The sequence below is a fragment of the Propithecus coquereli genome, unplaced genomic scaffold, assembly GCF_000956105.1.
Source record: "Propithecus coquereli isolate 6110/MARCELLA unplaced genomic scaffold, Pcoq_1.0 Scaffold25, whole genome shotgun sequence".
Lineage (NCBI taxonomy): Eukaryota > Metazoa > Chordata > Mammalia > Primates > Indriidae > Propithecus > Propithecus coquereli.
The window spans coordinates 6,330,762-6,348,462 of record NW_012148063.1 but is presented as its reverse complement, the minus strand read 5'-3'; the positions used below and the strand labels follow the sequence as shown (position 1 = coordinate 6,348,462).

Sequence of the window (17,701 nt, the reverse complement as noted above, 5' to 3'; positions counted from 1 at the left end):
AAGTGATATAAATGTTAGGTTTAATATAATTTAAAACCTTTAAAAAATATCAAGAAATAATATCTCCTAAAGCCCATTCATTTCTAAAGATGTAGGTAGCAACAGTATTTTGATATCTATCTTCTCAGTTTTCTTCTTGTCACTCACTCTAGATAATCATTCAGTGATAAAAGGACTAGGCAAATTCACCTAAACTGGTAAAATTTTAATTAAAAATAATGTAAAATTTCACTGTATTTTTCTCAAATTACTCCACTATCCTAAGTTTTCCGGAAGTACACAATAAGAGTGCCAAGTGCTGAGTGCCTGAATCTGCTAGTGACTTTTACATGCATTGCTTCGACCTGCAGGATGAGGGGCCTCTAGCTCTGGGAATGGAAGCAATGTGCCAAGGTCAGAGAATACATTTTCTGAGCCAGCAGGGGCTTTGACCTTGACCTAAACAAGACAACTCTTTTCTTCTTTCCATGCCTTCATCGAGAAGGTATGTGCAACTTCTGGGGTCTGTGTTCATATCATGACAGACTTCTACAAGCAACTCTGAATTAACACCCTGCCTTTTCTCTTACAATCGATTTTTAAAACAGTCTTCAGCAGGCTTAACAGGTGAGTTTTTTGTTAATACTGAATAGAAATGCCACAAAGAAACCCTAAAAACTACTCTGTTTATGCTTTCAAGGAACAGCAATAGCTGTAATGCATCACAAACATTCACAAATGTGCTTTGCTCTCAGTCAAGCCAGCCACGTCCAGAAGGATGACGTGAGACGTACCTGGTTATTGCTGTTGGCAGCTGACGCGTTGGCTTGGGCTGTACTTGCTGAGAGGGAATCGAGGAAGGCTTGGTCAGCCACTGAATTTCCACAAGAAAATGGATCTTTTCCATCACTGGGTAAAATCTGAATAGCAGAAAGAACCCCAATTATTTTCATAGGTTAGGGTCATTTCAGAGAGTCCCTGAGGGCAAGCGAGAATTGTCACCTACTATGGAAAAGGGTTCATATTCATTGCTACAAATTTCCCACTAAGTGCTTTTGTACATTCTGCATATTTTGATAAGTTGTATTTTTATTTAGCACAAAGTATTTTTTAATTTCTCTTGAGAGTTCTTTGATCCATGAGTTATTTAGAAGTGTGTTGTTTAATCTTCAAGTATTTTGGGGTTTCCAGTTATCTTTCAGTTGTTGATTTCTAGTTTACCATTGTGGTCTGAGAGCAGACATTGTATGACTTCTTTTAACTGTCTTGAGGTATGTTTTACGGCTCAGAATGTGGTCTTGGTTAAAGTCCCACGTGAGCTTGGGATGAACGTGTATTCTGCTGTTGTTTGATGAAGTCTGTAGGTGTCCATAATTGGACATCAACTCAGGGATGGCAGTGTTGAGTTCAACAACGTCTTTACTGACTTTCTGCCTGCTGGATCTATCCGTTTCTGACAGAGGGGGGTTTATATTCTTAGAAGATAAGCAAACCCATGAACGTCTGTAGTAATGATTCTTTTCTGTAAGTAAGAAGAATTCTAGAAAATGCAATTACTGCCAATATCAAATCCTCATATTTTTCTCAATCTTGTCAATTTTTAGACTCCGGGATGCACAGTGCACAGAACTAAAACAAGACATAAACTAAGAGCTGTGGACTGAGTCCAGGGGCCTGTGAACCATCTCAAGGTGTGTGGAAAAGGTCGAGGTGTGTGCCTGGGCCCACATTTCTGAAGGAAAGTGTGGATTTCCTCAGATTCTCCAGAGGGTTCCAGATTCCCCAGCCTTCACTCTCAATCAAGAACAACAGAAAGACAGCCAGGTCCCAGATAAACATCCTCCCAGGGCATTCTTTCCTGGAGGCGAACCAAAGGTACCTTTATTCTTGATCCAGCTCCAATTTTACCAACAGGGCATCAGACAACCTTGGTTTCTCCCTACCACCCGTGAGAGGCAAGCTCACCAAGCAGTGCGTGCTCAGTGCAAGTGACCTATACTCCGCCAGCAGGGGGCGCCAGGCGGTTGGCTCAGAGGAAGGTTTGTCAGCTGCGTGGGTGTGTCCCGGGGCCCAGGCAAGTCAGGTGAGCGCTCACGAGGGGCACGGTAGCAGCACAGCTATCACAGTCGGGCTTAAACCAGGCAATTCTCACAGCAGCTCATTCGAGATACTCTTCTGCTTATGGGAATGGGAGAAGAAACTGAGGTATATATTTTTTAAAAAATCTAAACTTTGTAAATCAGTTGTACAACAAACAGTATCGTAGGCAGCAACTACTATACAGTATCAGCAAAGGAAAAATGGGAACTTTTATTCAGAATAATTAAAAGTTGCTATCCTCAGAAGGAACAATTTAAGTATTTGTAGTCACTTTTTGGAGCTTGGGTCTATAGGTAATAGTTTCCTTAGTTCTGTTTCAATGTAGTTTCCATATTCTCATAATCAGCATTTCTTTCTTTTACGATGGAAATTTTATTTTTACAAAAAGTTGCTGCCTTCCAGTCTATCCTGTAAGTTGATCGTTCATAAAAAGCTGCTTGACAAAGATCAGCTTTAATTAATACACAGCAATAGATTCTTACTTCCACGTAGTCTGTGGGAACAAGCCCTCGTTCTCCTTTGCTGTTTCTTCCTTCCAGCCATCCTCCACCAACATCCTAACAAAGTTACCAAAAAAAGAGAGAGAGAGAAAGAAAAAAGATTATAGTTGGAATTTTCTGCAGAAATCTTGCTTTGGGAACCATTATACATAAAAAAGTAATTAACATTAAGCTTTTTATTTCTACAGAATACTGTTCAAAATTTTAAGTTCTTAAACATTCTCTTTACTCCAGAAAAATGATGTAATCTAAAAACAAGAAAAATGAAACTTCAACAATAAGTGATCAAAGACTGAAGAATAATCTATTACTAGATTACCATCTTTTGTAATTCCTTCCCGTTTACTGGCCTGTGGTAGATGACAAAGTGGTCTGCAGGTCTGACTACTGCAGGTCCAGCAGCAGAATGCATGACCCCAGCCCTGGGATCTGCACTGTCCTTTATGACCTCTCTGGCTGACAGAATCAGGTGAAAATAATCTGGGAGTACTCAGAGCCTGGCCTCTAGGGCCTTTGCACATCTCAGCTCTCTGTTTTGGAACCCAAGCCACTATGTGAATCAATTTGGGTTGCCAGAAGATGACAGAGACGAGGCCCAGTGTCCCCGTTGCTCTATCCGAAACCAGCAAACCTCACAGGAGAACTGCCAGACACACGGTGAGGCCACCTTAGGCCATTCAGCCGCTAGCCGGCTCCAGGTGACTGCAGACGCTTGCACAGCCCAGATCAGCAGAACCATCCAGCTGACCTGTAGATTCCTGAGCAGTAACAAACAGTTATTGGTTTAAAACCACTAAGTTTTGGGATTGTCTATTACGTATGAAAAGATAAATGATCCATGGTTCCTTACTTCTTCCGGATAAATAATATTAGTAAACTAAATAATAAAGTAGAACTCTATACCAGGATTCCCATTTTTCAATCTATTATCTTGGCAAAGTCCTACTTTTTTCCCTTAAAATAGTAAGAGTTTTCTTAAGTTTATAAATAGTGCCCTAATTAGTTAATAATTATCTGAATCTGTGTAACTACATTCTCATCACTTTTTGACCACAATAGCAACCTGAAGACATTATTTTGCCAAGAAAATGAAGAAATACTTCATTAAAAAAAATTAGGTGGGTAGACCTAAGAATCTTTAATCTCTCCTATGGTTAAAAATGGAACCTATTTACTTACATACACCTAGCATATTATCTAAAGTTACTGCATACACTCTTTCTACCCAGTAACTCTTTTTTGTATCTAAAATTATAAAATAGGTTTGTCTAAATACTTTCACTATTAAGAAACCACCATGGCCTCTGCCATTCCTCAGTCTTCCTTGATCTTTGTGCTGCCTCAGTCCTCACTCTCACCTCCCACAGACGGTTAGGGTGGGACACACCTGCATCTCCTCCTTCCCTTCTCTTAAAGGTATCCTCCTCAGCCTTCCTGCCCCTTCCTTGACATGCTTACTCTTAAAGATGGCCAGGGAACCCACCTAGCTCCAGGCCTGATCTCTGGTTCTCCATTTCCAGTTTTGAACAGATGCAAAGCTGTAAGGCAGGGTTGACCATTATTCCTTTCACTCAACATACTCGTAACTAAACTCATTTAATCCTTCCAAAGAAGTTCTTCTGCCTGACTCACGTACTTCAATAAATCCATCATCCTCTCAGGTGCGAAGGCCAAACACTTCAGTGATCCTAGACTCTTTTCCCACCACTAATATCTAATCAAGCACCACGTCCCACAAGCCTGACTCTCTCAGCTTCCTGCATCCATCTTCTTTCAATTCTATTGCCACTACCTAAAGCCATGTCCCTAAACTCTAGCCATACCAAGTCATTCTATTAATTAATCACTAGATTAATTTCCCGGAAGCACAGATCTCATCATGTCATCTCCCTACGACATCGTCAAAAATAAACCCCAGCAAAACCCTTAAATGAATCCACTGCTTACCAAATGAAGCCCAGATCTATAGCCTGGTCCACAGGTGCTGTCTGATCTGGTGCTAAGAGACAGTTTTCTTAGCCCGTTTCCTACTGGTGTTTACATACCCTGTACTCCCGGGACACCTGTTCACATGCAGTGTTCCCCATCAGAGAAGAAAAGCAGATGCTTCAAGGCCAAACAGATGTGGCTTTGACTCCTCGTCTGCCACTTACAAGCAAGTTACTTAATCTCTATGAGTCTCATTGCCCTGGCCTGGAAAACAGATTCACAATACCTATCCCACAGAGTTCAGGGAAAAATAAAGAATATACTTATTTTTTATAAGTATATTCATTATATTAAGAGTATACTAAGTATACATCATACTTAGCCCAACCTGGGGCTCATGAGTGGTAAATAAATGGTAGCTGAGACTGTTAAAAGAAATACCAAATACTTTCAAATCTCTACATCTTTGGATTGACTGTTCTGTCTGGGATGTCTTTCTACTTCTGTCTGATGACATCCTATCCACAAACTTCAAGAGCTATCTAGTCAGATTTCATCTTCTGCATTAAAGCCTGTCCTGATTAAAACACAAATAGAAATAGGCTCTTCCTCTGCTGACCTGCCAACAGCAACTTGTCGACAACTCTGACACTTTTTTGAACACCACCTTGAACTTCTTCTCTTTTATATCGCAAGCTTCTTCCACAAAAGAGGGAAAACTGGATATATCTTCATGTTTACTCCTTAGAGTAGCTAGCACATACCCTCATCCACAGTAGGTACCCAGCAAAACTTCACTGAATGAGAAAATGTTTTAGATGAATTTCAAGTCTACAATGTTTTTTTTTTTTTTTTTTTTTGAAAAAGGGTCACACTCTGGTTTCCAGGCTAGAGTGCCGTGGCTTCAGCCTAGCTCACAGCAACCTCCAACTTCTGGGCTCAAGCAATCTTCCTGCCTCAGCCTCCCGAGTAGCTGGGACTACAGGCATGTGCCACCATGCCTGGCTAATTTTTTCTATATATTTTTAGTTGTCCAGATAATTTCTTTCTATTTTTAGTAGAGACGGGGTCTCGCTCTTGCTCAGGCTGGTCTCGAACTCCTGAGCTCAAACAATCCACCCGCCTCGGCCTCCCAGAGTGCTAGGATTACAGGCGTGAGCCACTGCACCCGGCCTAAGTCTACAATGCTTCTAAGGAATAAAAGGATACTGAATATATTTTCTAGGACATGTAATCCCAGAGAATAAAACTAGCAAATGTAAAACAGATTAATAAAAAGAATGGTTACAGAAAATGTGATCTTCTGCACTAATCTATCAAACTTGAGGTTGAGTGTATCTAATGTTGTTTGTTGACATTAATATCCTAGTGAGATTTTAAACTAAAAGAAACTTAATTTTCAAGCCAGCAAAGTTTACGTGGCTATTGACACTAGGCTAATGGGCTATTTGATAATATTAAGGAATTATTTTATTTTGTTAGGTGGGACAGAATGGTATTGTCATTATGTCTAAAAAGCACCTATTTCTTAGAGCTATATATTGAAATATTTATGGGTGAAATGATACTATGGAATTTACTTCAAAATAAGCAAGTGTGTTGCAGGAGAGCGAAGCTGGAGGAATAGTTGGGAGCACAGATGACACGAGATTGGCCATGGGTTGATAATTACTAAAGTTGGACAGTGCAATGGTGGTACAAAGGTGTTCATTAATATAGTCTCTCTCTTTTGGTACGTATTTGAAATTTTATAAAATAATTTAAAAATGAAAATATGTGTTCCTGCCTTCTGCTACACAATATACATAGTATAGTCCACCATGGGCAGGAAATTATATTAATAATAAGATGTGGTTTCCAACTTCGAGGAATTCCCAGTTTAAAAGGAGGCAGGCACGAATAAATACAGTAACAGCAGCATGACACACAGGCACAGCGAGAGGCAGGCCCAGGCTCACAGGGCATTCCGGGATGGCATGAAGGCTTTCATTCTTTCTGGAGAAGATATCTTTTATGACAATAAAGAAAGCAGGATGATAGTACTTTCAGTTTTGTTTTGCAGCAGAGAGAGATTGGGGGTGGAGTAACTGGATGAGGGAATGCCAGGCAGGGAACAACATGAGCAAGAGGGCAAAGTCCTGAGAAACAACACTGTGTGTGTGTGTGTGTGTGTGTGTGTGTGCGCGCGCGTGCGTGCGTGTGAGAGAGAGAGAGAGAGAGAGAGAGAGAGAGAGAGAGAGAGCGCGCGCGCGCGCGTCAGGGGAGACTGGCCAGGTAGGACAGGGCCAGGTGGTGGGTGTCTTGCAGACCTACGGCTGACAGAAAGCTACTGGAGAGGAGTGACGTGGTCAGACTGACGTGAGGGACAGGCAGCGAGGAAGGTGCGTGGTCCAGGTAAGAAGATGAGAGCTCGCTCAGGGCGCTGGCACTGGGACAGGGTGGGGAGGAGAGGCTAGACATGAGCAACATTTAAGAGATAAAAATCAACGGCATATATGATTTACAGTCAGGAGTCAGTGGGGTGACTGAATGGATGGGGCACGGAAATAAAAACGAAGGGAATTCGGGAATAGGATTAGTGCAGCAAGAGTGGTGATCTGAGTGAGCCTGAAGTGCCTGTGAAGAAACTAAGTAAACTGTCCAGCTGTGATTAGACACAGACGGTATCAAATTTGAGGTTTGAGTGGCATGGTCAAGCTGCAGATATAGATTTAAAATCACCGGCATACACGTGGCAATAAAAAATTGAGATTGTGCAGCCTAAGGAAACAGGCTGGAGATGGAGTGACGTGGGAATACTGGCACTCAAGAGGCGGGATGGGGAGGGGACACAGGAGGACCGCTGGAGAGGGCAGCGGAGAGGCAGGTGGAATCCCACATGTCCTACAACAAACACCCTTCTGGAAACGTTCAGCAAGAAAAGCAGGCACTGAGGCCTCTCTAAAAAGCAAAGCGCACAGGGCAAGGGCAGAGTTTTCTATTTTTGTACCTCCAAGGTCCCTAGCCCAGGAATGTGCACACACTAGCGAGGGAGTGACTGTAACGAGAGAGAGGGCACGCAGAGGTGGCGGCGTGGACGGAGGAGGACTCCTCTCCAGGAGCTCTGGCCAGAGGGATGCAGAGAGCAGTGTCACAAAAGTCAGCCAGGTGAAGAAAAAGGAGTAATAAGAGGTTAAAGTTTTGCTCATTTTACAACTACAAAAAAATGAACTCTCCCTACCCATTTTTGTTCCTTTCCCATCTATGGAAGTCTGCAATGAAATACTAGTAACTGATATAATTTTTCTTGAAACTTTATTTCAAATGAGGTTCATCTTAAAATTTTGCTACATACTTTAAGGATGCTCAACACTTACAATAAAGTCACATGTAAAATGGACAACTACACATATTGAGGTAAATATCACACAGAAGTAACAGAAAAATAGGATCTTGGGCTAATAGGAATGAAAAACAATGAATATTACATTTGCCTCTGAGCTTCCTGGCAACACAGATCATACAAGAAATCCAATAGTTTCCAAATATCTTATTTTATGAAAGAAAACATGCCAAAGTCTCCAAGAGAAAAATCCTGAGATGAAGGATCACATGGATGCTTATCAGAGAAGGCAATAATATACTAGTTACATACGCAGAGACACACTCACCTTCACATTTGAAGATGAATGTGTATGTGTGTGTGTATATACACATATATAAGTGTACTTTGAAGATGTGTGTATATCTGCGTATTTTCGCATATATTCAAACAAGGTTTTGTAAAGATGTAGGAAGGCCTGATTCCCATGTAGTGATTTCTTACTAGAATAAAAGACGAATCAATAACTTGTAATTCAGCAAAGATAACTCTATTGGGTGCTTAGCTAACTCCACTGGGAGCCAGTCTAAGTATATCTTGCTTCCTGGTATTCTAATCTTATTTAAGGAGAAAGCTTAGAAAAACAATGATAGCGAGCAATAAACTACTTAGGAAAATCAGCACCATATCTGTTTGTCCTAGAGACACAGTATTTTGGTGCCAGGAGAAAGCAAACTTAACTAAATTCCAGAACTATGGGATGCTCCCAAAATTATAAAGAAAAATTATAAACATATTGAAAAAGGTGTAAAATAAAGAGACAAACTCAATTATGTACTCCGCTGCCTTTACGGGACTTAACTTTCAATGTTTATACATATAATAGCTTCTTAGTTCTCCATCAATACTTGGTAAGCAACAGGAAAAACATGCATGTGGGTTTGGATGATCAACTTATCAAAAAAATAAAATCTTCAAAATAAGTTCACATGGAACAATCAGATTTAAATGTATAGTCCTCTTACCGGGTTTGTAATTGTGATGATTTCTCCCTCATTAACCGTCAGTTCATTATTTCCAGGTTCAGCAGCAAAGTCATACATAACCCGAGCCTGTTGGTAATGGAGAGGAAAAGGGGAAGTTACTGATGTAAACGCAGCAGTAAAAAAACCAAACGTTTCCAGTTCACTCTGTGAACATGCTGGCATGAACGTGACAGTGGATGTGGATGTTCTGGAAGAAGGGAAGACACGGTACCAAAACAATTCACCAGCTATACCGAGAAGAAGAGTAACAGTAACGGCGACAGCCCTGTTCTACTCTGGAAGCGGAGAAGGTTTCTGGCAGCTGCCCACACTGCATTTAGAGATCAGCCCTACAAAAAGTAACTCAAAACACGCCTACTTCATTAACAAAAACAACAAAAAATGTATGCTCTTCCTTTTAGGAGGCAAAAAATGCAATGAAATACCAGTAATTGATACAATTTTTCTTAAAGCTTTATTTCAAATGAGGTTCATTTTAAAATTTTGCTACATACTTTAAGGATGCTCAACACTTACAATGAAGTCACATGTAAAAAGGACAACTATACATATTGAGGTCAATATCACACAGAAGTAATGAAAAAACAGGATCTTGGGCTAACAGAAATGAAAAACAATGATACTGTTCATTCTGGGAACACTCGCTCTTAGGAACTGAGGATACAGACATACGCATACACACATATGTAAGATTCATACATATTTAGAAGAATCCCTTGCTATTAAAACTCTTACTACTCCTTATCTAGAATTAGCCGCTGGGATGAATTTTGATAATGCAGTATCCCTTGCCATGTTAACTCAGAAATTTAAGATTGGGGTACATATACCTTCCACCTATTCCAAGATAACCCGGCTGTAAAAAATACATATGTATAAAATATTTTACATATACCTTTATAATATATAATACATACACACATTTTAAAATCCATTTCAAATTCTAAATAATTGTCTTTCAGGGACTATCTTCCAGAATTCCATCCAATAAACTGGAGATCACATGTGCCTAGGAAACATATGGTCTGTTTGGAAAATAACTGTTTATCCTAAAAGGCAAATTCAAGTTTACCTACAGGACTAGTCAAACGGGACTAATGGAGCTGTATTAATTTCACAAATATTTACTGAGCACCTACCATGAGGCAAGAACCTGCAAGGCACTCTTGCTTGCCACTGCCCTTTCTACATATTTGCTTAATGATGCCTAAAATTCTTTTAACAAGGGTGAAGGATTATCTAGTGATAAAAGATAAAGAAAAAACCCAAATACTATTTTGAAATACATAAAAAATAATAATATGGACTGATGGACAAATATGTGATCTAGCAGGTAATGTGAAATGTTATTTACACAATCTAGATAGTGGCTTTATGGTGTTCAATGGAAAATTACTCCAACTTTTCCACAAGTTTGAAATTTTCCCTAAAAAAATGTTGGCGAGAGACAAATAGCGTAGAGTCTGTTGATCAAGAAATCCCATCAGTGCCTTCTTTCTGCACAGTGAGAGCTGGCAAGGGGATCAGAGAACAGACCATGGGCAGTGCAAACTATAGCAGGTCTTACACAGGACTAGGAGGTCGTGCTGAGGTATTTTCCTCACACAGCTGCAAAGTAGATAGAATGCTGCTTGTCATGTGGTGGAGTATTTTTTAAAAACATGTCACATCAACCTCAATCCTTCATGCAATGAGGACAGACGGGAGATAATGCATGAGACGGCTCTGTTGGAAGGAAGTGAGCGTCACCCTGGAGAGAAGCCCAGTGTGCCAACAGCCAAGCTCCACGGTGGCACAAGGAACCTGCTGTTTTGTTATTGTTCTTAGGAATCCTGTTTAAATTTTTTAAAATCCAGCTAAATCCAATTAGTTTCCAAATATAGAACATCTCAGCCTCTTGTTTACTAAACTTACAATTTTGTGAAATTGAATGCAAAACAAGTCAAAAATACAGAAATGGAAACTCCTTTACACATTTAAACACTACTGCACATTTGCTCACTGCTATGGTTTGAATGGTTTTGGTCGCTCCAAAACTCAGGGTGACACTTAATCCCCAATGCAGCTGCGCTGGGAGGTGGGGCCCACTGGGAGGTGTTTAGGTCACAAGGTCTCTGCCCTCATAAACGGATCAATACCACCATAAAAAGGGCTTGTGTGAGGGGGTTCAGTCTCTCCTGCTCTTCTGTCATGTGAGGACACAACGTCCCACCCCTGGAGAGGATGAAGTGCTCAAGGCAGCATCTTGGAAGCAGAGAGACCAGGCCCTACCCTGCCAGCGCCTTTAACTTTCCAGCCTCCAGAACCGTGAGAATAAATTTCTCATTTTTACAAATTACCCAGTTTCAGGTCTTCTGTTACATATAGCAGCACGAAACAGACTAAGACACTCACAGAAAAATGTTTATAAACATTGTAGGTTTACTTAAAACACTGAATTAAGACTTAAAAAAAAACCTAAGATGCTCCTTAAAAATTAGAAGTGAGAGTAATTTTGGAGAACAAAAGGATTTAATAAGCATATCTGCAAATGAGCATAACAAGTCAATAGAAAAAAAACCTGATCACTTAGCCTAGAGAAGATAAAGCTTCAGTAAGACTGGGAACCTTTAGCACTGAACACCTCTGGGCACCGTCTGCCAGCCCACCTCCTCTCTTTCCTGTCCTTGCACTTGGCCTCCACCTGTTTTTCTCTCTCTCCCTTTATCGCTCCCCACTTTTCCCTCTGGTTCACCACTGACAGTGTCCCAGCAGAGACGCTGACCTCAACCCCAACTGCCAATCAGCCTATTCCCCATGTGGCCTTTGAGAAAAAGAGTCCACTTTCCTATACTGCCTTTTCCAATGTTAGCTATACTAAGAAATGACTCTTCAACTATCTTCAAGAGCTAAATTTCCACATAGTTCCTGGTCAGCAGGTAACTTCAAACTCTATGTTCAACACATACTGTTAACCACAATCCCTTCAACAGCAGTTTCAAAAAGTATTACAGATAATGTGAATGGCTAGTAGATATCAATCTTATATTTCTGTTCCAGTAACTACCAGTCCAGTTACTAGTAAAATAAACATCAGCAGATTCAAAGCTCTCAAAGTAAATGCTCTGGACACTGGAATACTGAGTGTGCCACCACATAGCTGTCGATCCATCATCCTTAACACATACCTCCTCCTTTTCTGAGACGACAGAGAGTATGAAAACATTCATTCTTTTTGACCTATGTTATATACATCTGTTATTTTGCCTGCCCTACATCCCTTCCTTTGGAAACTGGATAATCAGAGCTTTCTCGGACTTCTTTGATATGGGTGCTGGCGAATACGTCTTCCTCTCTGGTATTGTTGTCAATGGTTAACCAGCTGGGGTACAAAGAGAGTCTGTTTGAAAAATGAAGTCAATTTATCGTAGAATGACAAACAGAAATGGCGTCCTGAAGAGATCAGCTGAAGGACAAGACTGATACTCATTCTCCCCTGGAAGACTTAGTTACAGGAGGCAACGTATCTCCTTTTGTGCTTAAGCTAATGTGAATCCAAGTTCTGCCACTTGCAATCTAGAGAAGCCAAGTTAATATGAACCAATAATCCCAAACCAAAAAATTTATCAACGAAACATTCTAAATAAAGAAAATAATGGATTTAAGAACTATGTTGCTGTATTATTATGCAAAAAAATGAAAACAAACACAAAAAATTAGATCCTAAAATGAATAATAATAAAGAATTAAACAGTTCAAAACAGAAAAAAAAAAAACCCTGGCAATAAAAAAAGTTCATACAGGGGTTAGAATGAAGAAGCCAACCCCCCATTCTCAAGTAGCTGCTTCTTTGGTTTTACATAAATCATAATTAAATCTTAAGGAAAAGCAATAAATCTTCGGCAATGTTGCTCTCCCACCTTTAAAATAGAGAAGCTCAATTAAAAAGTAACATACGCAAATCTTCAGAAATTCAAGGGAAAGAAGGATTAATTTGCCACCCTTGAGAACTGAAGTTTTGCATGTATGATAGATCATATTTCTATATAACTAGTTTACCTCTTTAAATGGCAAGCCTGTTTTACTTAAGCACATTCACAGGACTTATAAAATCTTACGATATTTAATGCCTTCCTCAATCTCATCTTTACCTGTCAAGATTAGAAGAAACAGAACTTAGTCTACTAGACCCTGAGCATCATTATAATATCAATATATGTTGATGTATTTGTCCTTATGCTAAATGGCTAAGGCTTAAATGCTTTTCAGTATACAATAGTCCCCCCTTATCCGTGGCTTCAGTTACCTGCAGTCAACTGTGGTCTGAAAACATTAAATGGAAAATTCCAAAAATAAACAATCATCAATTTTAAATTGCATGCCATTCTGAGTAGTGTGATGAAATCTCACGCCATCCCACCCAGGATGTGAATCTTCCCTTTGTCCAGCATATCCAAGCTGTAGATACCACCTGCCCAGCAGTCACCTAGTAGCCATCTCAATTAACAGATCAACTATCACATATCACGGCACTTGTGTTCAAGCCACCCTTATTCTACTTAATGGCCCCAAAGCTCAAGAGTAGTGATTCTGGCATTTTGTTATAATTGTTCTACTTTATTATTAGTGATTACTGTTAATCTCTTACTGTGCCTAACTTATAAACTTTATCATAAGTATACATCGGAAAAAACATAGCAGGTATAGGCTTCACTACCATCCATGGTTTCAGACATCCACTAGAGGTCTTGGAACATATCCCCCTTGGATAAGGAGGAACTACTGTATATGAATCTGTGATTTCCACAGCCTTTGTTAAATCCTGGCCTGTGCTTTTTTCACTACTATTTTAACCAAATATAGACTCTTACTGCTGTAAAATTTCATCTTGTTAGATCCAACCTATTAAGATCTTTGTGGGGCCGAGCATGGTGGCTCACATCTATAATCCTGGCACTTTGGGAGGCTGAGGTGGGAGGATCACTTGAGGCCAGGAGTTCGAGACCCATCTGGGCAAAGTAGGGAGACCCTATCTCTACAAAAAAAAAAAAAAAAAAAAAAAAATCACTGAGCATGGTGGCAGATGCTTGTAGTCCCAGTTTCTTGGGAGGCTGTCACGAGGATCACTTGAGCCCATGAGGTTCAAGGCCGCAGTGAGCCAGTAAGCTGTGATCGCACCACTGCACTCCAGCCTGGGCAACAGAGCAAGACCGGTCTCAAAAAAAAAAAAAATGCTATCTGAATTCTGAAGCCATCATCTAATCATCCTTTATCTTTTCCTGCTGAGAGTCATAAGAAAGCCTGATAAGCACACTTTCTATAGTTTTACCTGTGTCACTATTAAAATTGTTAAACTATGGCAGGGCTGAGGTCCAAGACAGCTGCACATGATAAAACCCCAAGGGGATATGTATTAATTAATTATCATGCTTTGGCAATGTTGATCTTAAAATTTCCTTAAATGTTTAAAAGCAATTTTTTTAATAATCCACTCAAGAGTATAGTTAAGATGATAGGGTTTTGGTAAGGTTTTAACAGTATTTCTAGCAAAAGATCTTTTCTCAACAGAAGAAATAACTAAAAAGAATTGGTAGCAGCAATTGAGAATGACTAAAAACTTAATTTTTTTGTATGTAAAATTTTCAAGAATAAAATACCAGTGAATTGGTATGTTCTTTAAAAATTTTTTACATAAAAAAGGTTTGTATCTGTTATCCTGAAATATTATGCACCTAAAGGAATTTTTAAGCTGGTGGTCAATTAAACAAGTAGTTTGGGAAATTTCCAAGTCAAATAGAAATGTAAATAGAAATTCACTGAGTAGGAATATAAATTCCAAAGAAATATTTAGAATAAACTTAAATCTGAGTGTAACAAAAGGCAATTATACAATCCCAAGGAGGAAAACAAGTTGTGACTATTTAAAATAAATAAATTGTGCCATCCAATTTTCCACGACGACTCCCTCTCTCCACTCCACTCCTGCAGTACAGTCCTGGAGGGGACCTGGACCACAGGAAATCCTCTCAACTGAGGCCACGCTGTAACCAAACCGCCAGGGCGTGGGATGATACGGTTCTATACGCAGGGTGAGCAAGAACTACTGAACAAAGTCATTTTAACAGTTATTTGATGTGGTGGCAGCAAACTGGCCACATCACATGTAACATCACTATGACCAAGTAATGCGCTAAAACAGACACTTCTGACACCCACGTGTGACTGCCTGTTCCATGCACTACTTCATAATTAAACACACATGAAATTTTAATTGAATTTTTTATTTTTAAGGTCATGTCAAAGTGGCTGCATCATACAAAACACTTTGATTGGGTTGCTTTTAAATCAGAAGTTGGTTTTCCTTTTTCTGCAAAGGGCCAGAAAGTAAATGTTTTAGAGTTTGCAAGCCATACAGTCTCTGTTGCTGTAGTACAAAAGCCACCACATAAGATATGTAAACAAATGGGTGTGGCTGTGTTCCAATAAAACTTTACTTACAAAAAAACACATAGCAGGCTAGATTTTGTTCATGGGCCATAATTTGCAGACCCTTACAACATGACTGGGAATAAAGTTATTATATAAAAACTACTAGCCTTGGCTGGGCACGGTGGCTCACGCCTGTAATCCTAGCACTCTGGGAGGCCGAGGTGGAAGGATTGCTTGAGCTCAGGAGTTCGAGACCAGCCTGAGCAAGAGAGAGACCCCATCTCTACTATAAATGGAAAGAAATTAGCCAAACAACTAAAAATAGAAAAAATTAGCCGGGATGGTGGTGCATGCCTGTAGTCCCAGCTACCCAGGAGGCTGAGGCAGGAGGATCACTTGAGTCCAGGAGTTTGAGGTTGCTGTGAGCTAGGCTAACGCCACAGCACTCTAGCCTAGGCAAGAGAGTGAGACTCTGTCTCAAAAAAATAAAAAAATAAAAAACTAATAGCCTAAAATATAAGTTATAAGGAAAAGAATATATTCAATTCATATCACAAAGTGTTAATCTTTCCAATATATAAAGAGCTTCTAGAACTCAAGAAAAAGACCAGCAACCTAACAGAAAAATGGGCTGAGGAAAAAATAGTTCATAAAAAAGTACAAACGGCCCTTAAACATATGAAAAATGCTCACTCTTACACACTAAGAAAGATAAATTAATCTGCTAAATGTTGCCAGATTTCCCTCTATTAGGGGTTGTACCATTTAAACTTCTATCAGCGGTATATATGAAATTAACAGTTCTCTATAGTTTCACAGAGTAAGTCACTCAACTTTTGGATTTCTGTCAATCTGATAGGTAAGGAATGCTACCCTCATATAGTTTTAAAGATATAATTATACTTTGACCCAGACATCTCATTTCAGGAATTTGTTCTCTAGAGGCCCCTTCGCACAGGTATACAAGGTTATTTACTGCAGGCCTGTGTGTAAGGACTAGAGACAACCCAGTGTCCACTAACGGGAAACCATGGTATGTCATCCCAGTGGAATATTACGTAGTAATAAAATAATGAAAACAATCTATATATCCAGACATGGAATGAATATACAGTCAAGAAAGAAAAGCAAGTTGCAGAATACGGCATACAGCATGCTAACTTTTTCACAGGCAGAAAAATATTTGTATTTGCCAGTATTTCCATAAAGACGCACCAAGCAATAAATTAATTTTAAATTGGTCACCTAGAGAAATGAGAGAGAAAAATAAATGGATAAGAAGTAGAAGTGAGATTTCTCAGTATGCTTCATTTTATGACATTTTAATTTTTTTTTTTTTTTTCTAAGAGACAGGATCTCACTCTGTTGCCCAGGCTGAAGTATAGTGGTACAATCATAGCTCACTGTAACCTCAAGCTCCTGGGCTCAAGCGATCCTCCTGCCTAAGCTTCCTGAATAGCTGAGACTACAGGTGTGCACCACCACGCCTGGTTTATTTTCATTTTTCATAGAGACCAGGTCTTGCTCTGCTGCTCTGGCTGGTTTCGAACTCCCGGTCCCATGAAATTCTCTTGCCTTGGCCTCCCAAAGTGCTGGAAGGAATTACAGGCATGTGGCCCTGTGCCTAGCCCCAAATCATTTTAATTTTAACTGTGTACATATATCACCTGTCCAAGAATTCTAAATTAAAATGAGAGGAAAAAAGACACCATTTACAATAACAGCAAAAGATGAAATATTTAGAAATAAACAAGGAATGTGTAAAACCTATCTGGAAAAAATTTTAAAATTTTCCCAAAAGGCACAGAAAATTGGAAAAAATTGGGTGTATGGCAGGTTGTGTTTTTAAATGGCCACAATAAAACCCTCCCATCCCTATACGAATAGCCTTATGTAATATGACTTTGTCATTCCTTCCATTAAGACTCTGGACTTGTTCACGTGCTTGCTCTGGCCAAGAGAATAATAGCAAATGTGATACAAACAAAGACGTGAAAGGCGCCTGCATGTGGGGGCTTGCCCTCCCTTGCTACCACTGCTCTTCCTCCCTTCCTCACCTCTGCTACCACTGAACCAGCCTGGGTTACAGTCTCTGCAGATGAGAGACCACATGAAAGAGGCCTTAGCCATCGTAGCTGTAAAAGGTGAGATCCCAACATGTGAGTGAAGCCACCCAAGACTGTCCAGACCACAAGAACCTCCCATAGACAACTCACAGAACTATCAGAAATAAAGCCAGGCACAGGTGCTCACACCTGTAATCCTAGCACTTTGGGAGCCCAAGGTAAGAAGATTGCTTGAAGCCAGGAGTTCGAGACCAGCCTAGGCAATATAGCGAGACCCCATTTCTATAAAAATTAAAAAATAAGCAGGGCATAGTGGCATGCGCCTATAGCCTCAGCTAGCTGGGAGGCTGAGGCAGGAGGATGGCTTCAGCC

General features: G+C 39.9%; 1 protein-coding gene across 1 annotated transcript in view; it reads right to left on the bottom strand.

Annotated features, from left to right (window-relative positions):
* The window catches only part of SNX9 (sorting nexin 9), a 116,473-nt gene that overhangs the window by 61,135 nt on the left and 37,637 nt on the right, over nt 1-17,701 (bottom strand). Inside the window, exons 2-4 of the mRNA XM_012646844.1 lie at nt 8,835-8,921; nt 2,562-2,636; nt 774-899 (exon numbers count right to left, since the gene is read on the bottom strand). Coding sequence (XP_012502298.1) covers nt 774-899; nt 2,562-2,636; nt 8,835-8,921 — 288 coding nt within the window. The remainder of the gene's footprint in view (nt 1-773; nt 900-2,561; nt 2,637-8,834; nt 8,922-17,701) is intronic.